We start from the raw sequence: 27131 nt of genomic DNA, 5'->3' as shown, positions 1-27131 counted from the left end.
CCTGTTGTCTGTTCTGACACTCCTCAGTGGCCAGACTCTTGCATACATGGGCATCTACATGGCATACCTTCACCACCAGGTTCTGCACCTGGGCAGCAATATCCTGACAGTGGAACAGCCCAGGAGGGTTTATATCTGGGTTGCCAGTTACCCTGCTTCCATCCAGAGGCTGAGGACTTCTCTCCCTTTTCCAATCACCTTGTCAATGCCTCCTTCCCTAGAAAGTGAACCCAGCTGCTTGGCTTCCCTACCCTCTAATTCCAGGCTATTGGCTCCGCTATCCCCCATTGAAACAGGTGCAGCTGGGCGATAATGTGCTAAACTGCAACATGGGTGTGTTATCAACATTATTCTCAGACTGAAGCCAAAAGACCACACCAGATACCAGGAAGAAAATTAACTCTATTTCAGCCCAAAACACAAGTGCACTAAGTGAACACACAGAAAAGAAGTCACCTCTGAATGATGTTATCCTGTAACAACAAAAGGAACGATGAAACAAACACAAGGTTCAACATTAAAGATTCTAGAGGCTAGAGGTCATCTAGGTTAGAGGTCAGCCTACCTCCTCCACTTATATGTGAGAGGAGTATATACTTCCATGCTACTTCACACACATAGTTAATTCTACTTCTTAAAGTGTTATTCTAGTCTCTAGATTTCTCTCTAAATTGCATTTATGCTTACTATAGTATTCTACAAGAAGAAAAAAAAACACAAAAGCAGCATCCTCAAAACAACTATAGATCAGAATACAAATAAATGTACTTGCGACATTAAACGGAAATTCATTTTTTTCCCCCCAGGGTCTAATCTCAGATTAGAGGTGCTTCCAGGCACCTGGTATCCCACAGCCAGGCTGACACAGAGCAGTGAGCCTGTTCCACCTTACCTTCCTGCCTCTGGCACGTCAGAACGGGAGACAGCAGTGCTGGGAGGTGAAGCCACTGGCAGAAACACTGACTGGCCTATGTGCAGCAGTGTTACCCCCATCCGACCCTCAGCAGTACCCCAGCTGGGTGCTGTGAACATGGAGCAACAACACCCTGACTCTCCTACATCCCCAGAAATACTTCCCCTCTGCTGAAGTGCTTTGGGACTGGATGGCCGTGCTGGCCTGCTAGTGCAGTCACAGAAAGTGAATGGCTTTTCCAGGAGCAACGCCTGCCTGCGGAAATCTGTGCAGTGTGGAAAACTCCTGAGACGCTTTCCCCGCTGGGAGTGGTTTGTGGGGATTTCCATACAGAAATCTCAAGCGCAGCCTTCTCAGCAGCCCGTCCAGCATAGCGGGGCACCTTCTCCCAGCCGCACTGTCTCTACAGTTGAGCTTTCCTGCTAAACATCAGATATGGGAGGCAGGGTGGGAGGGTGTAAAACTGCTGCTCCCTGCCGCCCGGCCCTCGTCCCTCCCCTCCCTGTGCTGCTGCCTCTGGCAGAAGAAGGAAGTCAGAGGAACAAAGTGGTTTGCAGAGTCAGATGCTTACCCGGGCAGGTTCGGAGCTGCTCTGGGCGCCGAAAGGAAGCAGAGAGGCGCCAGAAGGAAGCCAGCGCTGGCCCCTCCCCTTGCCCTTCCCAGAGTCCCGTCGGCTCCGCTGGGGGCCGGACAGCCCCGGCACCCGACACACACCCTTAGTCCTCCACTATCAACGTGACAGTGAACTCTGCCCTTCCCCTGCTCCCGGCAGGCTGCTGGGAGCTGTAGTTTTCCTTCCCTCCTTCTCACCAAAGGCGGGCGGATTTTACGCAGTCGTTCTCGGGGGCGTTCAGGAAACTGTAACTTTTTTCTTTAGCAGTATTCGTGAATGCGGTCGTGCGCAGTTTCTCGCAAACTGGATGACCGTCAGCTTCCTGCATTAAGTAACAGCGCTACAGATTTAAACTAAATGACAGTGAGGAGGGAAATGTTTTGAGTTGATTTATGTAGATTGAAAGTGCCACAGTAAAAAGAAAAAAAAAAAGCCGAACATGTAGCCAGCGACCCCCGTGCTCTGGAAATGTCACACTGTGCAAGTGGAGGGAAGATGGGCAGCCATGAGCTGTGAAATTGAGTGTCTTTAGCATCAGCCTGGAGGGTAAGGGGTGGGGAGCCCCCCAGTGCTCCCTGTCCAGTGTGGTCCAGAGACCGCAATGGGGAAAGGTCAGAGAGTGTGTGCAGCTGCTCCTGGCCTCATTTGGGCAATGGTTTTCCAAAAAGTGCTGATCTGACTTGCTGTGCCCACACAGGGGACAAGTATGTTCCAACCTCCTCCCTGTTCACCCCTGATCAGGACACATTTCATAGGAAGCAGCGGCATGGTGCAGGGCATGCCAGGAGAAAGGCACAAGGAGCAGCAGCACAGAGGTGGCAACTTCCACAGGGGATGCCAAGCCAAAAACAGGCTGCTTGTGCCCCTAGGACAGAACCAGCCAGAGTGTGCCCTGCTCCATCTCTTGTCTCTTCCCAGGCCTTCACAAGCTGTCTCCTGCCCTATGGCCAACTTTGTGTCCATCATTTGACTGCATGGTAACTGAGCAACTATGAAACACGTGTCCCACTACACAAGGGGTGAGCACATGCATGGGTATCAATACTGATGCAGGTCATATCAGGAAAGTGAGGCATGTATGGGCACAGTGCACGTAGCAACTGCAGGATTGCACCTTCTCTGCAGGAGCACAGAAAAGCAGTGGCTTCCTCTGAGACTCACACAGTCACTCTGATGCTGGTGGCCATCCCCTCCCTCCCTGGTAGATTTAGCACATTTATTTATAATGGCCAACCTCCTCCTGGGTTCAGGAGAGGGTGTAAAACCAACAGAATGACAAATCAGGGAGGAAAAAGCCTGAGAGGCTCATGTATGGAGACCAAGATCTCCCAACCATCCTGCGCTTGGTTGCTGTCCATCTTGTATCCCAGCCAATGGCACATTTGACTTGGTCTGCTTCTAGCCATAGGAGATAGCCAACATGGCCAAAGCAGATGGGAGCTGCAGGTGTCAAAGGTATCATGAAAATCAAAGTATTTTACATCCCTTTGTCCTTACAACCAGCCAGTCCTTCACTACAGGAGGCAACTGGGAGCGGCCAGAGGGAGGGCCCTCATCACAGAAGCATAAGGGTAATGAAACCAGTGGTGGAATGCCAGCATAGCAAGTGGTGAGGAAAGAGGTGTGTGACAAAGTCAAGGGGTAGCTTCATCCTGTGCAGGATGAGAACCCAAAAAGCAGTTTGTCAGGAGAATTAACTGGTGGGTCTATGACATGAAGTCATCCACCATCACAAAACTCTTACAAAAAGGCACGTTGACATTATCTTATGCTGCTTTTCTTCCTTTAGCGTCCACAAAGTCATGGGTAAGGAGCTGGGATATAGCATTGTAACTTAACAAATCCAGTCTTTTTTTAACTCAAGTTTGAGAGAGGATTTTATTTAAATAGGAAAAACATTTTCTCTCAATCTGCAGGAGAATCAGCAGTGACCAGGTGAATTATGAAGGTCATGCGATGTAAGTATTTACACAAAGTAGTTGTTTAGAAACTTTATTTGGAAACTTGTGAATAAATTGATACTAGAAGCTGTAGTTCCACACTCAGTCAGGAATCATGAGCCAGTCACCAGTAGGTCATCTTCTACTTGATTTGAATTGCATGATGGATGGTTCAGCTGTACTTAGAAACCTCCTGACGTGGTATTTGTTACATCCTCTTTCATTTCTCCATTAGAAAACATTGCTCAATATCTGTGTTCTGCTTTTACATCTTAGAAAAATAAAATGTACTCTCTTGCTGGTACAGAAGGAGGTATGTGTAATGTCTCTCACAAATACTCACTTGCTTCTAAATGAACCTGGAATGTTTATGGTGCAATAGTATAGCATTAAAATTGTGGGGTTTTAAATACATGTACAATCAAGCCAGTAGCAGAAGACTGAATGGCACTTCCCTCACCCATCCTTCTCATTTGAGCACACAGAACACCTAACCAATTTACAACCCTGCAAAACAACTAACAACATGAAAATACGTATTTTAGAGCATGGGAGATGAAGATACTGCCACTACAGATAACAGTATCATCTTCCTTGATTCAATACAAAAAGGACATGGTACTGTTAGAACAAGTCCAGAAGAGGGCCACGAGGATGATCAGGGGACTGGAGCACCTCCCATATGACGACAGGCTGAGAAAGCTGGGGCTGTTCAGCCTGGAGGAGGCTGCGTGGAGACCTCATAGCAGCCTTCCAGTATCTGAAAGGGGCCTACAGGGATGCTGGGGAGGGACTATTCATTAGGGACTGTAGTGATAGGACAAGGGGTAACGGGTTGAAACTTCAACAGCAGAGGTTTAGACTGGATATAAGGAAGACATTCATTACTGTTAGGGTGGTGAGGTACTGAAATGGGTTGCCCAGGGAGGTAGTGAATGCTCCATCCCTGGCAGTGTTCAAGACTAGGTTGAATGAAGCCCTGGGTGATATGGTTTAGTGTGAGGTGTCCCTGCCCATGGCAGGGGGGTTGGAACTAGATGATCTTGAGGTCCTTTCCAATCCTAACTATTCTATGACTCTATGATCTTGGGTTTTGGTTTATTTGGGCTTTTTAGCATGTAACCCCCTTTGGGATTTGTAAAAAGATCTTTATTTGCTTAGCAGCTTGGTTCCGAACTGGTCCTGAACTGTTCTCTGCCACGGTAACCATCTGTGCAACATTTACAGAAAATGCCAGCCCCTGCTGAAAGATGGGGAAACCGCCTGGTTTTACCGGACACACTAGGGTGTGCAAGTTTCAAGCACAACCCCCGCATGTGCCCGCAGTGACCACCGACCATAAAGCGCTGGAACTTTCCACCTGGGAGCCTTCCGACCGCCGCCGTCCTTCCGGGGGCCCCCACTGCAGGCCCCGCTGCAAGGCCCGGCCCACCCTCCCGCGCTGCCACACGGGAGGCCGCTCCCGGGACCTCTCGGACGGTCACCCCAGCTGGGGGGGTCCGCCGGCTGCTCACGCCCCTACACGCCCCGGCCCCTCAGGTGGGGACAGCGAAACTGCCCGCCGCGGCTGCCGCGCCTCGCCCTGCCCTGAGCGGTTGGCACGGGGCCTTTGCCACCTGGAAGGCTCCGGTCGGGCCCGGACTCCCCTCACGGGCCGCCCCCGCGGGGCCCCGCCGGCCTAGGGGAGGCCGCGGCCGAGGGGCCGGCTCGGCGCGCCGGGCGCTCCCTCATTTTTTTCACTGGAGGGCAGCCGTGACGCAGCCGGGCCACGGGACGGCCGCTCCCGCCTCACAGCCTCCCTCGGGTTTCGGCTGTGGCTGCGGCCACCGGTACCAGCGGCGGTCCCGCTCCGTGGGCAGGCGGGTTACGGCCGCGGGGGGAGAAGAGGTGTGCGCAGAACGTAGCGGCGCAGGGCAGCGGCGCAAGCCATGGAGGGCCCGCCGCTGTACCACGTGACGCCGCGGCGCCCCCTCCGCGCGCAGGCGGCATCAGGCAGTGAGGCAGCGGAAGCTCTGGGGGTTGGGCCCGCCCCGTCGCGGGTCCGGCGGGAAGTGAGGTTCGCGGAGCCGCCTCCGCGGCGGGAAGGCGGCAGCTTCGGTCCCGCGAGGCGTGGAGGAGCAGCAGCTGGCGGTCGGGGCGCGGGGAGGCGGGGCCGGCGGCGCCGCGGGGCTGCAGCGGGCAGGATGGTGGGGGACAGCGACGGGCAGGCTCCGCCGGACGCCACCGAGCTGAAGCACAGGCGGAAGAGCCCCCGTTTGGCGGCGGCGCGGGCGGAGGAGGTCGAGGCGGAAGCCGTGGCCGAGCCCGAAGCCGTGGCTGAGCCCGGCCCCGGAGGGGCTCTGGAGGGTGAGCGCAGCGTGCTGCCGTGGATCCTGCGGTTGAGGCGTGCTGGGGCTGCAAGAAGTGGGGCGGGCGGGTTCGCCCTCTGCTTCCCTGCGGCTGCCTTGCTGGAGGGCGCAGCGGCCCCCGGCGGTATGTTGAGTTGGGAGTGCCCTCCCGGATAGCACTGCTGGAAGCACTGGGTGTTTGGTACTGCTGGAAGGCTGTCAGGCTGGAGTCTGGTGGGTTTGAACTGAGCTTTCCCGGGCTTGCCGCTCCCCTCACCCGCTTGTCGTTTCAGGAGACGAGCATCACTTTGGGATTCCGGACTCCTTGACTCGGCCCCCTATTAAAGCATGTAGATCGCCAGGTAGGCTTTAACTTGGAGAGGTTACTGTGTATGCTGTTTGCAAAGTGCTGAAATGTCCAAGACTGGAGGAATTTGTGTTTATTGGGTTTTAGCTGTTCTGTGGGTTTTACCGTGATTCTGGCATATAAGTGAGTAAATCCCGCTGTGGTTTGTATTACAAGCATAAGAAATGAGTGCTTATCAGTCTTCCACAAGGATCCGTGCATGTAGAGCATGCTGAGGCCCTTAGATGGCTGCTTTATCTAGTGCATCACTTGGAGTAGTATTTTGCCACAGCATTAAAATAGAGACTAACTTATTTTACTAACACTACTTGGTTTGTAAGGGCTGAATTAAAATTGAGTATTTTGAGCTGCGAAAACAGATCAGTTCAGGATTCTGCTTGGTACACTGAGTAATGTTGCTTATGAGGAAGTAATTTGGGCTTTCCTGGCCTTTCTCTGAAGTACCAAGTGCATATCAGTACATGCTCTTGGGCACTGGGCTGGACAAGCTGTTGGGTTAGCTGTGTTTGGTACCTTGTTTCTTTAGCTGGTGAAAACTGTATCCTAACCCAGAGATATTTTAACTTTATGTAATACAGTCACATGTCTTTAGCCTGTCATTCCATCAGAAAACTGCAAGTAAATTGTATTTCCTTCCCTTTTAGTCTGTTGGACTGTTTTGGGTTAGACTGTGTACATTATTAGTGTGTGACAATTTTCAGACGGATAAGGGCTCTCATCAAGCTCTTGTTGCAGGTGTAGGGCATGGCCTTAGTTATGTGGCACTGTCCTTAAAAATGTTGCCAATGTTAGGGTTCAGAAGCAGAATTTGAAGGAGGTGTGGAAGCATCTTAAGGGAGGAATAGGGGGGGTTATGAGTATTTCTTTGGGAAAGTAAGAAGGTTTATCTGGAAAAAAGCTGTGGGAAGCTGTTACTTCCAAATTATATCTAACAGTACTAATATGTGTGGTATTTTAAATGTGACTGAGCTGCTTTGGGAGTTACAGGGGTGTGGGGTTTTTCTAAGTGGGCATCTCTAAAAATGAAACTGGAGGGAAATGGCCTCCCCCCACGTCCCCAAACTCTTCACAGTGGTATTTCATTATAGTCACAACAGGCATAAAAGTATGACCCTAATGCTTTATATAGGAACAAGGATGTAATTTTCCCCCTCACAGTCCTGTAGCAATACAGTACTGTTTTTTTTCTGCAGAGTTTAGTGGAATGCAGGGTCTGTGAGGCAACAGGACAGGCAGAATAGATTTTTGTAAGGACCTAATTGTCATGCTTCCCTGAGCAGAATGGAAGCAAAACCACAACTAGAGAAACTGGTTTCTGGCATCTGCTTAGAGGTTTTAAATATAGACTAGGAAACTTGCTTCTAGAGCTAAAAAGTTAGAAGAGCCTACAAACCCTACCTTGAACCAGGCATCTTCTAGATCAGCAAGCTAAAGATATATGTTCTTGCAGTCTCCATTTAAGTTGTCTTAAAATACGCAAGCAGGGCATACAACTGTATGAGTTAAAGGTAGGCACTGGGTGGTTTTGGCACTCAAGTTTATAGTGTCTATCATTGTTGTGGATACATTCCAGCCAGTGTGTTGTGGGCTCATCTCTGTTGAAAAAGATTGAACCCATAGGGATATATATATTAGACTTAAAAGAACAAGTTCCATTATGTTGAAATAGTGGCTTTATATTTTGGTTTATAAACCTGTAGTTTATGAACTCACAGACTTCCCTTTGATTAAAAATGGGTATAATAAGATCACTCGTTCTTGGTAGGTGACTGTGCAGTAAGTGCCTGGCTAACAGATTTAAAGTGGATTGGGAAATCCTCAACAGCTGGGAGGCAGCAATGATCCTTTGGGTAGGAGGCTTAATGCCATGTAAAGAAAGAACAGGCATGTCTGGACTGGAATTTACATCTATTTCTAGGAAAGTTAAGCTTCATAAAGGGAGAGTTTACTTTTCTCTGTAGGGTATGCCATGTGTGCAGTCTGCTTGCACTAATAATCTTCCTGTTGGTGATAGCCATTGTTACAGCAGGTGCTTATTCACAAGCTGTCTTCATGTGAGAAATGAAGTTGTATGTATTTAAATCTCCTTTTACAACTTTTAAGAACACTTCAAGAGACATAGAGTACTGATTGATGCAAAAAAGGGGACAGGAATTAGAATGTATGGACTGCATGAGTAGCCTTTATTTAGATTCATAGATCTTCCTGGACTTACGATTACTAGCTACTGCTGCTAGTGAGATTTTCCTTGCAAAACCTCAGTACAAAGTGAAATATGGGTATGGTGTTTGGCATTCCTGAAGATCAAGTAATTTGAGTATCTTCATTCTTAACTTGGTGGGAAATCAGTCACTTAACTTTTTAAGGTGGTTGTGAAAATACAGTATCTCACTCACTACGTGCAAATACTTTACTATTTGTACCTGTGACATAATATCTTTGCTTAAAACTTATAATTTTCTCACTTGTTCATATCTGTGGTTTGGTTTGGGTTTTTTTCTCCTTTTTATGCTTCGTGTACACTGGCATGCTATAGCTGCCAGAACATACTCGAAAAAGGCTATGGTTTTGTTTCTTGAAGTAAAATTAATAAACACTAGGTGGCAAGCTATGTGTTGCCCTCACACATATAGTAAAAGCTACAGAAATACATTAAGCCCTGGGAGAACCCAGTACTATTAAAAGAAAAAAAAAAGCCCCAGTGTGAATGTCCCAGAGAAAAAGTTTTACTAATTGTTTTATTTGCTTTGCTGTTTCCTCTGCTTACACCCTTCAGTGTGTCATGATCTCTCTTCCACAGCTGTATTACAGCTTTCATTCTATATCCTGAACTATTTTACCTCACCTGGAATCTGGGCAACTATGTGGTCGCACTTTATCCTTTCAAACATCTCCTGGTGTTCGGCTTTTGACTGGTTTTCCAGCACTGACCTTTGCTCTGTGACTCCTGCCATCTTCCATGCCTTTATTCTTTGTAGTTAATTAACTACGTTAACTTAGTTAAGATTAACTAAATTAGTTTCAGCATCTGAATGGCTGTGTAATTTGGCAAATATCTAGAGGTGTTGGTTTAAATTCTTCCTAGCTACATGAGGGGATTAAATTATAGGTCCCCTAGATTGCCATTATGGTTAGTGAGAAAGAGAGAGAAGGAGACTTAACTAAAGGATGGCTTGGACTACATAAAAAGGGGACTTATGTTCTCTATTTGCTTCTCTCTCTTTGCCCCTCTGCCCAATGCTGTGGAAGACAGCACAATTAGTTGTTTGCCCAAAGCTATGGGCAAAATTCTCTTTACACTCATGTTTGTATGTTTAGCAGTTTGTACCAATGCCCTTTAGAGTAAGACATTTGTTGGTTCTCAGCATTTGGTGTCTTCATGTCTGGCTTGCTTTCAACTATTTTTAAGCCAAGGGCTCCTAAAAAATAAAAATTCAAAAAATAAATAGAAAGAGGTTAAAAAAAGAAACAAACCAACCCTGTGGTGCTGTAGTAAACTCAATTAATTGTGTGCATTCAATTCAATACAGTGAATAAGCTTCTCAAGTAACTCTTGGGAGATCACAACTTGAAAATCACTTGATTTAGATCATGTAACTATGTCTTGGTCTTGGATTTTTGTGATGTTACAAGCACAAATGATAGTGCACCTATACTAATCTTTTTATATTTTTTTTGCCTCTTGATAGGCAGTCCTTCAATTTACTTTCCTGCAGAGAATCCAACAAAGGAAGAAGCAAAGGCTTGTAACAGTAATGAACCCAAGATACTAGCAGAGCATCAACCAAACCTTTATACACCGTTAAAAGGTAACAACTTTATCAAAACTGATAGTTTATCAGTATCTTTTCCATGATGTAACAAGTGATTGCTTAAATGTGCTAAAATGACATACCTTCAGCATGTTACTGAAAGGGTGAGTTGTTGAGTTTAAATCTGAATGTGTGAAGGTGTTTGAAAACAAAACCAAAACAAACAAAAGCCAAAAAAACCCAAAGTCAGGCTGTACTCCTGCCCATGAGTCAAATTAAAACTGATTGTATTATGACAGTCATCTGCTTGGGTGTAAAATCTTGAAGTTCAAGAAAGGACAGTTTTAAACTTGGATAAATATATAGCTGTCTGTTTTCTCAAAGCCAAAATAAAAAGATGGGTAATATCTCTTTCAAAAACTGTTATGAGAGTGGATCTTTAATTGCCTTGGGCAAAGCAAAGTAAATCTGTACTTTTTTTAAAAAAGATCAGTTACTTTGAGTTTAGCAGGGAGAAACGGTATACCAAGTGATTTCAAAGTGAGAGAGTACTTTTTCTGTTCACGGCTTAAGAAACTTTTCTCTTTGTTTCACATTATCAGTAGGGAAACACAGTGAAGAAGAAAATAAGGGATACTTTTTAGCCCAGCAGAAAGTGGTTGTGTTACTACAGGTGGTGTGAATACCACCGGTATACATACGCTGTGTAAAGGTTATATAGGAGAGCTGGTAACTGGTCATAGAGTGAGGTAATGGCTTGCATTCATTTGATTAGTAACTGTCCTAATAACACAGTGTTTATGGGAGAGCACTGAAAGCAATTGTGAGTGCAGATTGACAAAACGCAGACATGAACCCAGGTAGCTGAGATGAGCACAAGAAGACATCTGCGTCAGCCTGCTATTTCCCAATAGCACACACAGGCATTTTGCTCAGGCAGCTAAGAACATGCCAGTGTTTGCTGGAATTACCCCAGGTCTGAAAGCAGTGTTGTTAAGGTGGCAGCTTTACACTGTTTATTTTTGGTTTTCTCTCCTGCTGAATAGTTTTGGTTTCAGAAGTAACAAATCCAATGCCCTCCATTAGCAATCATTAAAGCTGCTGATTTCCCAACATTTGCATTTTATTATTATAGTGTCATTACTTTTTTTAAGAAAAAAACAAGGGTAATTTTGTGTCATATAAGGAAAAGCAGGATGAAGGGCCAAATTAAGCCTTTTCTCTTAGACAACAGTAGTTTTCTCCATCTACAGAGGGTTGCAAGAGTTGCCATCGTGCAGGCTTGGTTTGGCAGCATAGTGTATATTTCTTCCCTAATAACCTTTGAAGATTTCATAGAAAGAGCTAAAAGCATGTATGGTTTGTCTGTCTTACTCTGACCTGCGATGTGGCAACCAAGTTCTTTCATTTATACTTTGTTTTCAGAAAGAAAGGCTGACTTCCTTGAGAAGAAACAAGAGCACTGCTCAACAATATTAGCACGTAAGTTGAAAGGTCTTTCCCTGTAATTAAGTAAAAAGCACAGCATTCTTTTCCTCTGCTTATGGTTTTTCCCATGTCCTGGGGGACACTGTCTGGGAAGGTTGAGAGGGACCCATGAGGCAGATCCAAATGGAAACTGGAGAAGGCAGCACATTACAGAGCCAGAGCCCTCCTGTGAGATTATTCAGCTTGCTGACCACAGAAAATGACCCATTTTTCTTTCTATTTTTTTTTTGTCTTTTGTCTCAGTGCTTGTTTCTATAAAATCTTGTAAATTAGAATTCAATGTGGAGAACCTGGGGGTGCTGTTAGGACTTTGTTTTTTGAAAACCACAATGGCTTCCAGAAGAGAAGCTCATCCTGTGGTGGCTGCATATGTGTGAAGTGTCTTTGAAATACGGATTGTTGCCGGGAGTTCTTGCTTGTCTGGTACTTTTTCTTTCCTGTGCCAGAGGTAATAGGTGCTGCAGGAGTGACCAGTTGTGTGTTGGGTGAAGAACTTTGGGAAGTCACTTGAAACTCTGAAAGCTCTAATGTATCTGCAGGTGTTAGGCAAGACAAATAATTTGCTTGGCCCTCATGCAGATTGGGTTGTAAATAAGGCAAGATACTTTGGTAGGCTAGGATCTAGTTTTAGACTTGTTTATTGAAATGTTTTCTTTTTTTTTTTTCATCACAGCTGTCTTCTAAATATGAAACATAGTCCCTGCAAACATTGCATTGTGAAATATTACAGAATTAAGATGATTTTGATCTGTTAATTATTAGAAGACTTCTATGTTTAGCCAGTTATAAGCTCTATGTCTGTGCCCTGTTGGGGTATGGGGTTTAAATTACAGAGTAGAGTAGTTCATTAAGCCAGTTAAGCTCAAGTTTAAACCAGAGCTGCTTTTACACTCTCTGCAATTACATTTATACAGAAACAAGGTTATAGAATTTATTTTAGTATTTTTAAAGCAACTACTGCAGGGTGTGGGGGGGTGTGTTCAATTCATTCTCAATAGTAATGACAGTATCCTTATTTGGTTATATATTATTAAAGAGCCTTCCGCTTTGAACCAGTTGCTGTAGTTTATAAGAACACAGAAGTTCTTGTAACTTTTTAATTAAATGAAGGCAACATGCTGACCAGTAACTGCATATATTCATTCTGGTCTCTTGGAAAAGTTGTTCGTAACACTTTTATGGATAATATCTCATGTACTTTGCTGTCTGAGCCCATTTAAATGAATAGCCAAGAGTATATTTTGAAGTTGAAAGCTTGCATTTTGCTTTAAAACCACAACTCATCCTAAGACACTGACTGTTGATAAAGCAGGCCTCTGACCTGAGCTGGAGGGGAGGGTATATGAGACTATGCATGTAACACATCACTTTGCTTTTGCTACTTATATCTTGCATTATGTTGTTTTCCCAAATACGTATTGAGTTTCCATTTTTCTGTTCGTCTAATGCTTGAGCGAAATCAGGAAACTGTGACATGAGATTCTTATGCAGAAAATGGGAGGTTACTAAACCTCTGCCATTTCATCTCTTGTACTTGAAATGCCCATGTCTTTATTTGCATAACTTTTCAAGAGTTAAAAATCTTTGGAGGTGATTTGTGGTAGGGTGGGTACTTGTGCTTTTTATGTAAGTTTGTCAAGATTGCTTAAGAACTGACATTTGGCAAACTGCATAGATGGAGAGTTGGTCTGCCAGTTGAATGGGTTTTCTCAGGCTCATAACAGTGGTGAATATGTCATTTTCCTTGTACAAGACTAGCCTTGCTTAAGTACAGAAGGTGAATGATGCAGAAAAGAGCAAAAAGCCCCATACTTGATACAGCCCTACCTAGGATGAGGTCACAGCCTTGCCTTTGCTCCTACTTCCCAGGACTGTGTTTGCTTCTACAAAGTGCTATGTAAGGGTGCTTTGTTAACCCTCCTGTAAGCCTCATGGAATTTTGTATGTAAAGTGTAAATAAGAACAGCTTTTTGTTGAAAATAACGCGGTTTAATGATTTCAACTCCATGCTGAATTTTGCACTGGAATTCTGTTATGATTGTTGTCTTAGTATTTTTCTTATGTTCCTTTCTTAAATCTCTTAACAGGCAGAAGCAGATTTCGAGATCAGTCCAGTACAGGGAAGCATTCACTGCCTTCAACCAAAAGTAAGACTTCTGTTTCACTTCTCTTTCATGGTTATGTTACATTTAACCATTTTCATGCCTGTCCAAGTGCTTTAATTCCTGGTAGCTGATGTTAAACTGAGGGTCTTTGCCAGAGCAGGTGACTTGCTCGCTAGGGTATGTGTTTTCAGCTTGAAGGAAATGTGTTCTGTAATAGGTAACACTTCCATCTGAATTTAAGACCTTCCATCTGTAGTGTTTATGAGATTTGTTGCAAGATTAAAACTGAGGTAGGCCTAGCGGTGTTCTTATTTGTGTTGCTGTCCTGATAGAAGTTAGGATATAAAAAGGTAGCATAATGTATACACTTCTTTTTGTTTCCAAAGCGGTTGGTATACTTCGTCACCAAGTGAAAGAGAGGAGAAATAACAAAACAAACAATTCTGGTGTTGCCATGTTTTGTACAGGGCTTTTTCTGCAGAGCCTAAATGTAGGAAAAATATTGGCCTTTTTCAGAACTGTTTTAAGCTCTTAGTTTGGATTTGATTAAATAGAATGAAGAACTGATAAACTTTCAGGAGAGCTCCTTTTTCAGAAGAATATCTGATTTCTCAGTCAATCTGGAGATGTGCTAATAAAAAATATTGCTTTTTAATGCTGTCACTTCACTAAGTTGCTAAAGAAGGGGGTTTGGGGTTTTTTTGTTTGTTGTTTCTTTTTTTGTTTTTGTTTGTTTGCTTGTTTGTTTTTTAAGTAGAACATCTTTATGCTCTTCAACTGCTGTACCAGTGGCTTGAGAGGGGAATGATGAGTTCACTGAATTCTACTATTCCCTCTTACTTTCATCTCACTTGTTGACTTTTGTTTTACTTTGAAAACATTTTCTTCCTGTTTGCTTCTCCTTTCTGTAGGTGATGGTGAATCTCAGAGTGGATTTCACAAAAGCTGGACTTTGTTACTGGTTCTGTTAATTTTTTGTGTCCCATTGCTTTATGTCCTGTGGAGTGGAATGCCAAGTCTTCTAGATACAACTTTGTCACATAGAGATATTGAAATTCTGCAAGCATTTCGAGCCCAGATGAATAAACTAAAAAATACTTACCAAAGTCAGGACCCCAGACTGTGGAAAAGGACCCATGTGTTCCTTGAGAAACATCTTAATGCTTCTCATCTGCATTTGGAGCCAGCCATCTTACTGTTCACAGCTGGCCAAGAAGCTGAGAAAGCACTGAGATGCCTAAGTAATGAGATTGCCAATGCTTTTGCCTTCTCCCAGAATGCTACTACAATCAAAATTAATGGGGCAGACAAAGCTGTATTGGATAGTGACATTGTCAAACTGGAGGTAGATGAAGAGCTCAGCTCTGGGTTCAGTAAAGGCAAGAAAGTAGCAGTGGTGCATCGGTTTGAGTTACTGCCTGCAGGTTCCACCTTAATCTTTTACAAGTACTGTGACCATGAAAATGCAGCATTTAAGGATGTGGCTCTTCTGCTGACAGTTCTCCTGGATGAACAGTCACTGGGAAAGAGCCTCACCTTGCAAGAAGTTGAGGAGAAAGTCCGTGATTTCCTCTGGGCAAAGTTTACCAGTTCAGATATTCCTAGTTCTTACAATAGCATGGACACAGATAAGCTGAGTGGACTGTGGAGCCGTATCTCTCATCTTGTGTTGCCTATTTGGCCTGAAAAAGGCCTTCCTGTGGAGGGGTGCACATAGAAGTTGTTGGAGAGGACTCGGAAAAGGATGAACACACAATGTATGTTGCAGTGGCTGAACAGGGAAGAACATACTGTGGCTGTTGAGCTTGGGCCGCATACAGTCTTTTCTGTGCAGAAAAATTCTACCAGCTGGCAGGCTATTTCTTCTAAAGTAACTGGGACTTCTCTAAATCAGCTGCAGAATGTAAGCAAAGAACTTGCTGGTTTTTTGGTAAGTTGTGTTCAGTGACTTACTCAGTCTTGGTGTCCTTGAACCACCATCTCCTGAAGCTCTCTTGGTGCACTACTGGCTTTGCTATGAGGTTTCTTTTCTGGCAGTGCATAAAGCTGGTATTGCATTTGACAAGGTAAGAGGATGCAAAAACATCACCTTCAACTGCCAGAATTGCTTACTTTTCTTCTAACACAAGAAATACAATAGAAACTGAAAATTATGGTAGTATTGTGAGTCTAAGCACCAGCTTTTTCTTTACCATCTGATCGCAATGTAGTGTCAGCTGTCTCTGGCAACTTCTTGCAATGGTAAAATTTCTTGAAACATTTGTGACTTATAGAGAACCTTTCAGCAAGCATTTCTTCCTTAAATAAGCCTCCCCCAAACAGTTCTGGAGAGTGAGAAAAGCTGAAGTACGAGGACTGCTTAACCTTAGTAGTACTGGTGTCAATTAAATAACCCCGCAGCACCTCTCGGCCTTGCTGCTCCCAGGAATCCTCTGCTCTTTGTCAAAGTTCTGCAAGTCTTAAAATTTGGGGGGAAATGATAAAATGTCATCCATGTGTGTTTAATATCTCATTTCAAACAAAAGTTTAGGAAGATGTAGATTATTTCTCATTTTAATAAAATAATTATTTTTGCATCAAGAGAATCTATTTATTTGTGATACCTGGTACCCTGAAAAATCACCTTTCTTCATGTGTCTGTATATAACCTGCTGCTTGCTCTATAAGCTTCTAGTGAAGAACAGATCTGCAATGCATGCTTTTAAAATACATTATTTTTAACGTGCCGTGTGCCAGAAATTTCTCTCACCAGACTAAAAATGTGTACTTGTTTCTACTGTAAGTATTTGGGAGGGCGGGGGAAGAGAGAATTGCAGCACTTCCATTTCATTGCTGTTACTGTATGCTCTTAAACTATTGGTCTGTGTGCACTTGGTTTTATTGTGTATGAAGAAAATATGTGAAGACTGCTCTCAATAGGATATTTTCCTGTAACAGCTGGGAGATTAGTGGCTCCTGGACCCATCCTTTATTCACAAGCCCCTTGAGTTGTCCTGTTGCAAAAAGTCCTTAAACAGGAAAACCTCTTGAGGTGCTGGAGCTTCTGGGTTCTTTGTGCAAGGAAACGTTTGGGGTGTGAAGTGGAATGAACCAAAATCACCATAAACATAAAAGAACACAGTTTGAGAGAGACAGAGGTAGTCTCTTAAACCAGAGGTGGATTTATTGTAGCTACTGAGACCCAGCAATGGGTAGTGATTCTTATTTTAATGGGAAGAAATAGAAATGGTAAAAAAGATGTGAAAGTGCTGCTGTTCTGGATGTTGAAGAATAGGAAGGAAAAGATGGCATTTACATTTTGGACATTTCACTGGACAAATGTTTTTTGGGGTTTTGTTTTTAAATAAAACAACTGTGACTTATTTTCAAGTGTGTCCTGATAGCATATTTGTATATTATGTAAACTAGTTTAGTAATCATTGAAAATAAACATACTTGTTTGTTTCATAAGCTGTTTTCAGATTTGTCCATTCAGTTGTGTTTTAAAAGTGTTTAAAACTGTGTTTTACTGCGTTATTTTACATCTTTTTCATGTTTAAGATTGTTTCTTTTACTATGGATCAAATAGAGATGTCTAAAATATCTTTGCAACCTTTTGCAAAATTAAGAACTTCTAAGAAACTTGAGTGCAGTGGTAGGATGCAGATGCATGTGTTTAATCAGTATCAGGGCTTTTCTCTAAGAAGGATCATTTAAGGAAATTGTAATAGCTCTGAATTGTCTTTTACTTGGTGTTCTTGTACTAATTCCTCAGTTCTGATTTCAGCTGGAACTAATGATAAGATATGGTTCACTTGTTTCATTAGTCTGATACAAGAGTCAGCTGCTGACAAAAGGGATGACATCATTCTTGTTCCACTCCTAGCTGCATGTTCTGTACCTCTGCTGTTGCAAGCTGGTGTCCTGTGAACTGACTGGAGAGACAGCCTTGCTAAAAACTGGCTTAGAAAAAAGTATATAATGAGCAGAATTGGCAGCCACAAAAAAAGACTTAAGTTGTGACACGAAGGCAGGAGATTGCATGTTCTCATACAAATAAAACATGTAATCCGGGTTATTTTCTGTTTCTAAAACTGCTCCTACCCCCTAATTATGAGGTATTAAAGAACTGTGTTCCTCAGTTTCAAGACAAAATAGGAAGACTTAATGTTCTACTTAATATTGTGCCAGACAAAGGAGAATCACTTTTTCTGAGGTGTATATCCAAATATATGGTGTGCTGCTAAGTTTGGAAGAATAAAAGCAAGATGGTATATCCAGTGGCCCCTTCTGAAGGAGGGTAAAGGCTCAGGATTAGATTGTTACTGCTCTTGTAGTGGTAGGTTGCTTTTGCAGCTGTTAGTGGCTTTGTCCTTAAAAGGCTCACATTAACTATCTACAGGTACTTAATGCAGATTTCATTAACTCCTCCTCAGCCAGAGGTGAGAAGTAATGTCTGTCTGTTGCTCTTAGGCAGCTATCACTACCCTCCTTGTGCAGTTGTTTCATTGCCTGCAGCAAACATTGCCATTTGATGTTTTCAAAACCGTAAAATTATAAACTTTGGCTTCTTCTAGAGAAATCTCAATTCTGAAGTTGAACTGTCCCTGTCAGCAGATAAGCAAATTAAATTGTCTGTGATGGGAAAAATGTACATATGTACAGCAGACACCAGGTCTGGCCTGAGGAATGAAGCGCTTTTTTCTTGTTCTGTGGGCTTACAGCTAACAAACTTTGGTCTATGGGCAGAACTTGATCTTCAGGGAGCTGAACCAGCTGCACTCCGACTTGCAGACAAAATTTCCACTGCTGTGCAAAGTGAACTGGAATATGAAAACCAGTGCTTGGGTTGCAAGCGGATGGACACCTATGGATGGAGAGAGTCCCCTTGCAGATAGCCAGCTAGGCAGAAGGTGGAGTGTGGCCCCTCTTCTGCTCCTGCTCTTGCCTTGGAAGACCTGGAGGATGGCAATACCTGCATTGCCTACAACAGTGGATGTTGCTAAAGGGACCTACAACAATGCACTGCCCCATATGTTCTTACCTTCCCTCTCACACCCTGCTCTGAGTCATGTTGTCCTGAGCAGTACAGTTTTGAGCTTGCTAAGCAGGTTTGTTAAAAGGCCTAATTTTCCCATTTTTTTCACACCAACAAAAGCATTTTTTTGATTTTTCACAAATTAAAAATCATGGGTTTCATATCTTCCTGAAAAATGCATTTGTTTTGAATTAATAATTGATTCAGCTGAAACTGAATGAGTGCAAAAGGCAAGATGAGCTCTATGCTAAGGTAAGCATAAATGTATTTGCTGTACAGAATGCAGTATGCATGTATATGCATGCACCATCTGTAGTGCAGTCACCAGTATGCTGTATTTGGGGGAAATAATCTGTTTTGGGTGGTGTGTAATGACAGATTCTATGTGAGGACCCTGTGGCACAGCTGGAAAACTATTATAATAAATCTGAAGGGATCTCTATAAGTCCAGTTCACACAGAGAACAATTTTTCATGCATTGTTTCTGCAAAATTGAAGGAGTATGGAGAAGTAGGTTGGGAGAGTTGTCCAACAGTCCTCACAGCTGTCCTGTGTCCTGCTTCACTGTCAGCTCCTGACAGCTGGATTTATAATTGAATTCCTGGACAAGCTCATTCCATATCGAACAGGTGGAAGCACCCTTCCCCAGATTCCAGCATGGCTCTTGGGAGCCATGTCAGTCAAGGAAAGAGAGGAGGGAGTCTGGGGGACTCCAGCCGATCTTTTCGGCTGGAATAGCCAGCTGCCCTTCTAATTTTAGAAGGGGTGTGCAAGAATAGTATGGAGTGGAAAACTTTCCAAGCCTCTCTCTTAAAGCTGCAATGTCCAAGTTAGCATAAGATGAGATTGAGTCTCTGCTTTTAACTTACTGTATGTCTCCATCCACTGCTTTCAGTGCTTGGGCAGTGCTTATTGCGTTTATCTCTGCTGAGCAGTTTAGTGAGCAGTTCATCAAACTGGAGCATGTTCAATTCTTCCCCTTCTCTCAGCTCTGGCTGTTTGCAGGTAAACAGTTTCTTCTAATCTTGGAGAATTTCACAATGTTACTACATTTTCCTTAAGAATGTGTTTCTTTCTGTGTGATATTTATGTGTCAGAGCTTTCCGTTCATTCGTGGGGAATTTTTGAAAAAGTAAAGTTGTACAATGAAGTTCCACTGGCAGATACAGATAATAAATAGAAGCAAAACAGGAAGGCAAACAATGCCTTTTAATTTTATTTGACTGACCAAAACCAATTTTCATGTTTGAGAAAATCCTATGTGATGCCTTATTTGCCTGAAGATGAAAAGGAGGAGCATGAAACTAGATTAGTGCTTCCTAGCAGAAAAGAGAAGCTATATTTAAAAGCATAATTAAAGAGGTAGTGTATTACAAAAGTGCTGAGTAAACAGGCTGCCAATCCAGCAATATTAAGTAGTAAACTTAAGTCAACACCAGGCGATGATGGGGAATGTAGTAATTTAATTTGCCCTAGACTGTGATCAGTCTTCCTGGTAATATTTTCATTGATTGAAATTGTCATTGTTATTATTTATTACAGTCTTATGCATCTGTAGGGAGCAGGTTTGTTCTTTGAGGATTTGGATGGGAATTGGGCACTATTTATCACATTTTCCCATCAGAGCTGTGCTTATGTTTTGGTGTTCACATTTGCTGGGTTTTTTTCCCCTCACCTGGCAAAAAAAAAAATCGTTTTCAAAGGTTTAACCACTGACATCTCAACCTCTCGTTTCAAAGGAGATTTGCTTATGCTGGAAAATATACTCTGTAATTAGTGTATGTAAAGGAGCCAAATTAAGGTTAAATGTGTATCCTGTAATTGTGATGTGATTTAAGTTCTACATTGCCTAAGCTTCATAGCTATAATGGTCTCCCAGTGTTCAGGGTGCTTTTGTATGATATTCCCATATTTGAATAACTGGCATGCAAAATGTTGACCATTCACGAGATGATAGGCTGTATAAAAACAGCTTGATTCTCTTTGGTTAAGAAAAAAAAGGGGGGTGGGGGAAAGCTCCAGCAGTTTTAGTGGTCCTTCAGTGGTTGGGGTAGGTAATTCTCCACCCCCTGCTCCCCCACGAAATTTGTCATCTGTAGTCAGTCATCCTAATGACTGAAAACCAGACTCTGGTGAAGTTGTAGACAAGTCGCAGAGGAGAAATTCCCAAAATAGCTGCAGGAAGAATTTCTTTTTGACTATTCTAATAACTTTCCTGCTTCAGTAGAAACAATTTTTTTTATAGCTGGATAACATCTTGGACCTATTTTTGAAACGTGGGTGGTTTTAATGCATCTTTGGGCTGGTAGCTATGCAATAGAAGATAGTATACTACCAAACACTTCCGGGTTTATAAAGATTTGTTAATTATGCCAGTGGCACTCAGTCATCTCTGTGAAGTTTTGCAAATGTTGTTTATTTAAACTTGGCAACTGGGAGACTGTAATCAGAGCTGCTTTCATTTTGCAACCAAAAAAAAAAAAGAATTATTTTTATAAAGATGACTTAGCTATGAATACAAATGACTGAAAAGTGGTGCCCTAGTTTCGGCTGGAGCTGCTTCAGGAATGCCAACATCAGCGTTGGCACCGTGCTGCAGTGGTGGTTTAATAAACATTGCGAAGTCCTGTTCTTTCATCAAAACCGAGAGCTTTTCCACCTTTTATTTTTACACGATTTGCATGAGGACTGAACGGGCAAGTCAAGCCTGCACAACCGCGGCGGGAGAAACAAAACAGCTTTGAGTAAAATACGTGTGAACGACGTTGTTCTGAGGCTGAAGGACGCCCTGGCGCCTGTAGGAGCGTGACAGCTTCGGCCTCCCCGGGCCTGTGGGGCGACAGGACGCCGGCGGGACTCCCGGTCGCCCCGAGGTCGGGAGCCGCCGGCACCGCCGTGCCCGGGGCCAGGCGCGCCGCTGCGTGGGCTTCCCGGCCTCCATGAAAGGTGCGCGCTGCCGGCGCAGCCCTCAGCCCTTCCCGCCGCCCTGGGTGCACTGGCGGCACCGCGCTCCGCTCCTCGACGGAGCTCAGCTTCAGCAAGGTAGACGGGCTGTGGGACAGCCTCACTGCTCGGCCGTAGCCCGCTGAGGCGGTGGGGCAGGGTAGGGAGGCTGCACCGCACCCAACATGGCCACTGGCAACGATGAGGCGGGGAGGGAGAGGCCTGCGGCGGGAGACTGCCATATTGGGAAGGTCGGTGGCAGGCTAGTTCTCGCGAGACTTGGCCGGTCGCTCCCGCCCTGCTCCGCGCCGCCGCTCTCTCCGGCGCTGCCGTTCCGTGTCAGTGGTTGGCCGGTAATGGCGGCGGGTTGGCGCCGCTGACGGGGCTTCGCGCCTGCGGGCAGCGGAGCCGAGCTCGGGGCACCGCCAGTTTCCCGCTGCTCTTCTCTCTTATTCTTTGCGGGATGTGCAGGGACCTGCTCCCGGGACAGCGAGCTTTGGGAGCCGCCGCCGCGACCAGGTAAGGAGGTGCCGGGAGCGGCCCGTGCCTCCGCCCCAGGCCGCGCTCGGCCCTATGCCGCTGGCGGCTGCCGCCCCGCCAGGGGCCGGGACACCGAGCGAGGTGGAGCCGGAGCGAGGCTGGCGCTGGGGGCCGGGTTCGGCAGCTCGCGGGGCCCGGGGTGCCGGCTGTCATTTGAGTTGGTCTTTACTGGGGCTGCCGCTGAGTCCCGACGGCCTCTGCAGTACTCATCCTACCCGTTAAGTCTCTCTCTTCCTTCGCTTAGTTTTAATTTGTTTCCTGCTGCTTATTATATCGGGGTAGCAGAGGAAGGGAAAGGGTAGGGGAGCTCTGGTTTCGCTGTTGTATTTTCGCCTTGTATGGGGAAGCCGTCGAAACGGGGTGTTTCTATGACGCTATGCTGCCTCCGGTTCGCTCTCTGCCTGCCGAGGGGCTCCCGAGCCCGGCCTGCGCCGCTGCCCTCGGAAACCGGGCCGCCGAGCTGGGTCAGGCTTGTGACGGTGCTTTTAAAGTTTAAATGCACGCTCTGCTACGGCCTGTGCTGTGTGTGGACTTCCGGCCCTGGCTCCGGAGCTTTGCCGGGCTGGGGAAGAGGACTGGCATTGCCTGGTATCTGATCGCTGAAAGTGCTTCTTACAACCGTGGGTAACATCTGCCCCAAGTGTCTTTCGACTTCATTGATGCCATTCATTTTGGCTGTTGTTGGCATAGAGGTTTTTATACTAGTGTGACAGCAGCTTTTCTTCTGTGGAAGTAGTGTTTTCCATGATACAGTGCCTACTGTTGATGCAGTTTTTCTGGAATCCTTTTCTGTCTTTGGATATAAGCTGTTTCTCAGCAGCCAAGCATTTCTTTGCTCATGGTGTCATACCTGTACGTAGAGGTCTATATCAAGTAGCTTCACAGTGTAAGTGAACGATCTAGTGTCTTGTAATTGAAAATTTATTACCTCAGTGGTCAGTTCTGTAGTTTTGTCGTTTTAAGCTGCTTCACAGGGCTACAGAGTCTACAGCCTTTAAAACTCATTCAGGAGTCAGTAGTGACCGAAAGTGGGACTTGTGGGACAAGCGTGTGGAGCTGTAGTCGGGCACTTGTTTTGCACCTGAGCTCAAAATGTTCTATCAGGCTGTCTGCATGGACAGGTGAAGTCATGTGAAGTGCATTCTCTTTCGTACAGTTCTGATTGCTACAACAGTCTCGTTAGGTAATACTTTAGATCATTAAATGCAACTTAGGGTGTGGCCACGTGAACACTTGTAAACTGTTGAAGGCTTCAGTTTCTATGAGTGACGCTACCTGAAACAAAGGTATGCTGCATCCACTGAATAGAGCAACTTAATTTATGTAGTAATGACACATTTCTACAAGGGGCCAGGGTATTGTGGAAAGTTATATTGCTGACTGGTGTAGATATTCTTGTAGATAGCATAGGCTAGGTGTACTGGTAACTGAAAGACCGCAATTTTAAAGCTATAAAATGTTTTGTTTGCAGGGATTTCTTTTACTAAGCTCCCTAAGCCTTGGTGCATAGCTTAAGTTTGCCACAGTAACATTGGACAGTCTTTGCAGATGTAACAGTCCCACTGTGGATGGTGTCCTTCATGTCTTGAAATAATTTTATCAGCAATTTGTGCCACCATAGTAAAAGCATCACTTGAATGTAAACAAATCTAAATCTTAGAATGGCTACATCTACCCTAAAGGTTTTGTTGATTTGCGTACAATGAACTTTCTGCACCTCCTTGCACCCCTTTACCAGCCATACTGCTGATTTCTGCTAAGAAAGTTATGTTGTATCAGACATATCCATGGATAAAGTCACTAATGTGATCAGTGTCATTTACTTCAGTGTGCCCAGATGAGGCTGTGTGATAAACTGATAGAAAACTGAGCCAACAAAGAAGGAAAAGGTGACTACTTTTCTTCTGGGTTAGTGAGTTGAACTGGCTTGTAGTATAGTCAGATGAGCACTGCATCTGTCACAAAAGAGTGGCAAGATTGCTAGGGAAGGCAGGGAGGAATATATCCATTCTTTCATCAGTGTTGGTGTGCTTTATCTGCTTAATTGTGCCTTAAAAATGAACATCAGGAGTGTGACTCCTGTTTGAAATGTGCTGCTGATGTACTTTAATATAATTCATCCTATTCAAACCAATGTAAGTTGTGTTAATATGAGACAGGTATAGTGGCATAATAATAACACAAGGGGTTTGGTAGCTGAGTGCAGAGAGGAAACTTTCCCACTACAGTTAATATATTAGGCATGTGGCTGCATCAGAATGTCTGAGTGTAAAATTTATCCATAGGTGTAAGTGCTTGGAAGATACATGTGTATCATTGTGCTAATGATATAATAGCCTTTAATGGACTACTCGATTGAGAATAAAATTACTTGTACACGTAACTCTGAAATCTTTGCCAATATACTGGAGAAAAAAGAGAGCAAATAAATTAACTAATCAATTATGCTGGGTCAATTGAAACTTCCTGAGAGCTAACAGAAATTCTATGTTTTAGCTTCATAAGAACACTCCTTACTGATTGCAGAATTTCGCACTAAGTCTGATCCATGGCAAAAGAGTGTAAAAGTTTAAAGAACAGTTACATTTTTTTCCAATATTTTCTAGTCATGTTAACATGATGTGTCATGGTTGCTAATAGCAAAATACATCATGTGGAATTGTCTGAAACAGAAAAGTTTGGATTTAGGGTTTAAGTACTTTCTTGTGGGATGCTTTTAATGGGATGGAATTATTTAGACCTGGGAAAATATGTTACTGCTATTTTTAGCTACTTCAAGAAAAAGTCTCCTCAGCAGAGTCCTTATAATGCCAAGTCAGAGACAGAGCTGTTGGTCGCTGTTCAGCTTGTCATGGGGTTTGGTTTGGTTTTCTTTTTGATGTTTCATGTTGTTACTGAGGCATTTTTCAGACACTGCTTCTGAATGCAGTTTCAAAGCAAAGGCATCAAACTTGAGAAAGTGGCATTTGAAACTTTCATTGAAGTTTTCATGCACCTTATTCTGTTTTGAAAGAAAATACTGACCAGTCTGCAGTTGACAGCTGCAAATGAACTTGCTGCTATGTTCATAGGTCCTTGACATCGTTGAGCATTTGAAAGCTGTTGTCTTTGACTCTAAAAATTGGCAGGTCTGGTTCTTCTGCTTGACTGGGGGATTTACCTGTAACTTCTAAGAATCACAGAATCATAAAATAAGACTTGCTCACAGTGGAGTGTTCCTTGCGAGATGAGAATTTGAGCATATTCTGCTGAATGGATTTATTATGTCAAGAACTGACATCTTCTGATGTGTGATTTTTAGTAACTGGAGAAGGAAAGAGTGAATTTTTGTTTTGAAGGCCAAGGAAATTAATGCAGGAGTATTTTCTTCAGTATTCCTGAAGCTAAGGTAGTTGCCTATTTTCTGTCATAAATACCAAGATGTTTGAAGTCAAAGAAAATACAGAACTTCTGAATGGATAGACAAATCCTTGTATGCATCTGCTTAATAAATGGGTGCATTTTCTGTCCCTTTGTACTCTCTTCACGAGCAATAAATCAAGTTACGCCAGCTGTCACAACATTCATTTCAATAACTTTCCTCAAAAGTATTTTCTAGCATGTGATGCAGCAGAACAAGATTGCCTTTTACTTTCAGTAAAACCACTAATCAACTTTTTAGTGTATTTTTTCTCATGATTTTTACATCACTTGTGATGAAGCGAAGACACTTTTGCAAGTTGCCATGACTTGTCATAGCAGAAAGGTGTTGTAAATGTCCATTCTGAGCATACAGTTAGAGAGAATCAGATTCAGAAATGTTTCATTTATAGAGCAAACTTCACTATAGTGTGAATCCAAATTTAGTAGCTGACTGATGCCAGGGATTTCATCTTAGAGCTCATGAAACATGTTCATATTTTTCAACTATATTTTCTGACATTTGATGGATGTATGACTATGGATGTCATTTATCTTTCTGGGTAACAGTTAAATGTAGTGACATGTGCTTTGAAATTCTTTCCTGCTTTTCTGTCTGCAAGTGTGTGTTGTATCATGATTGCTCTCTTATTTTTTTTTCTTCTTTTTTCTACCTTAATATTCCTAAAAACTTTTTTACTTTTCTCTAGCTTAAGACATATCAAAGTTTAACAGTACATTTATTTTACTTTTGAGGCTTTTTTGGTGCAATTATTGTTTTCCGAAGTCATAATGATTAAAATGTGAGGAGTTCTGGTATACTTACTGTTTGCATTACAAGACAAAATACTGAATACTATCTAAAACTGCTCATTCAGAGCAGCTAACATTCACAAGCTCCTTGGCCATTGTTGGTATCTGTTACTTCTAGCCTTTTCTTGCATCAGCTTTACATAATTGTGTCCATTGTAATTACACGTGCCCTTGCTCTTGGGATGCAGTGCACTCTGAACCAGTAGAATATTTCTAAGGCAATATTCTAGCAGCCAGTCAGATTAAATACCAGCAAAACTACTCATAAGGGCATTCTCAACAGTTTGATCCCACTCTTTAGCTCTGCACCCCTTAACAATCATAACCCAACTTTGCAGCAAAAATAATTTTGGAGGAGTAAAGTGGAGATTACAGACTCGAAATAATATGGTGGAGAAGTGTTAAGGTGAAGTTTGGGTCCATGAAGTGCTGTGCAGTTGAAGTTGTACTTGGATTGTGAACATTAACTTCCTTTCAGAACTTTTGCCCATGAAAGACATTTAATTTGAAGGCTTATATAAATGAGTATTTAAAGAAGGTGGGGGGAGGACCTGCTGATTCTGCAGAGTTGGCTATAGATGCTGGTTCTGATATATGTGTCATGATTTGTTTGTTGCACTAGAACGTGTCTTCAGTCCTGAGGAAGGTCAGTAAATCACCTGCATCTTGCTTTGAGAGGCAAAACTTTCTCAAAATACCTTGAGGCCAAAAAAATAAAGATTGCTTTATTTTTTACTCTTGCATCAAAAAAAAATGTAAAAGTCCATAAACATGTATATATGTATATATATACACACATATGTCTTAGAACAGTGTATTATGGATATTTTTAGCTCTCATTTAAATGGGATAATGCAATCTGTTAAAAACTTGGGTTCCAGAAAAATGAGTAGGTAAAGGTATTTGTATTCCAC

The 27131-nt window shown here is 43.5% G+C and overlaps 3 protein-coding genes across 3 annotated transcripts in view; 2 read left to right on the top strand and 1 right to left on the bottom strand.

Moving 5' to 3' along the window:
• Positions 1-1581, bottom strand: part of RHBDD1 (rhomboid domain containing 1) — a 33180-nt gene extending 31599 nt beyond the window's left edge. Inside the window, exon 1 of the mRNA XM_031047290.2 lies at positions 1485-1581. The gene's annotated coding sequence lies outside the window, so the exon portion shown is untranslated. The remainder of the gene's footprint in view (positions 1-1484) is intronic.
• Positions 1582-5311: 3730 nt separating this feature from the next.
• On the top strand, positions 5312-16085 carry LOC101870832 (torsin-1A-interacting protein 1). Its single transcript, XM_034064258.1, has 6 exons — positions 5312-5812; positions 6087-6155; positions 9850-9969; positions 11338-11394; positions 13488-13547; positions 14417-16085. The coding sequence occupies exons 1-6, from the start codon at positions 5395-5397 to the stop codon at positions 15220-15222; spliced, it is 1530 nt and encodes a 509-aa protein (XP_033920149.1). The 5' UTR covers positions 5312-5394; the 3' UTR covers positions 15223-16085.
• A 5739-nt stretch (positions 16086-21824) lies between these two features.
• The window catches only part of CEP350 (centrosomal protein 350), a 74156-nt gene continuing 68849 nt past the window's right edge, over positions 21825-27131 (top strand). Inside the window, exon 1 of the mRNA XM_005147129.3 lies at positions 21825-21984. The gene's annotated coding sequence lies outside the window, so the exon portion shown is untranslated. The remainder of the gene's footprint in view (positions 21985-27131) is intronic.

This window comes from Melopsittacus undulatus, chromosome 6 (genome assembly GCF_012275295.1).
Source record: "Melopsittacus undulatus isolate bMelUnd1 chromosome 6, bMelUnd1.mat.Z, whole genome shotgun sequence".
NCBI lineage: Eukaryota > Metazoa > Chordata > Aves > Psittaciformes > Psittaculidae > Melopsittacus > Melopsittacus undulatus.
The sequence above is the reverse complement of the archived record's forward strand: the minus strand, read 5'-3'. Positions and strand labels throughout refer to the sequence as shown.

Bases quoted from the DNA above. Each gene is read 5' to 3' on its own strand.
- LOC101870832 (XM_034064258.1), top strand. From the start codon at position 5,395: ATGGAGGGCCCGCCGCTGTACCACGTGACGCCGCGGCGCCCCCTCCGC. The intron at 11,395-13,487 runs GTAAGTTGAAAG...ATCTCTTAACAG, and splicing joins CTGCTCAACAATATTAGCAC to GCAGAAGCAGATTTCGAGAT. The intron at 13,548-14,416 runs GTAAGACTTCTG...TCCTTTCTGTAG, and splicing joins TTCACTGCCTTCAACCAAAA to GTGATGGTGAATCTCAGAGT.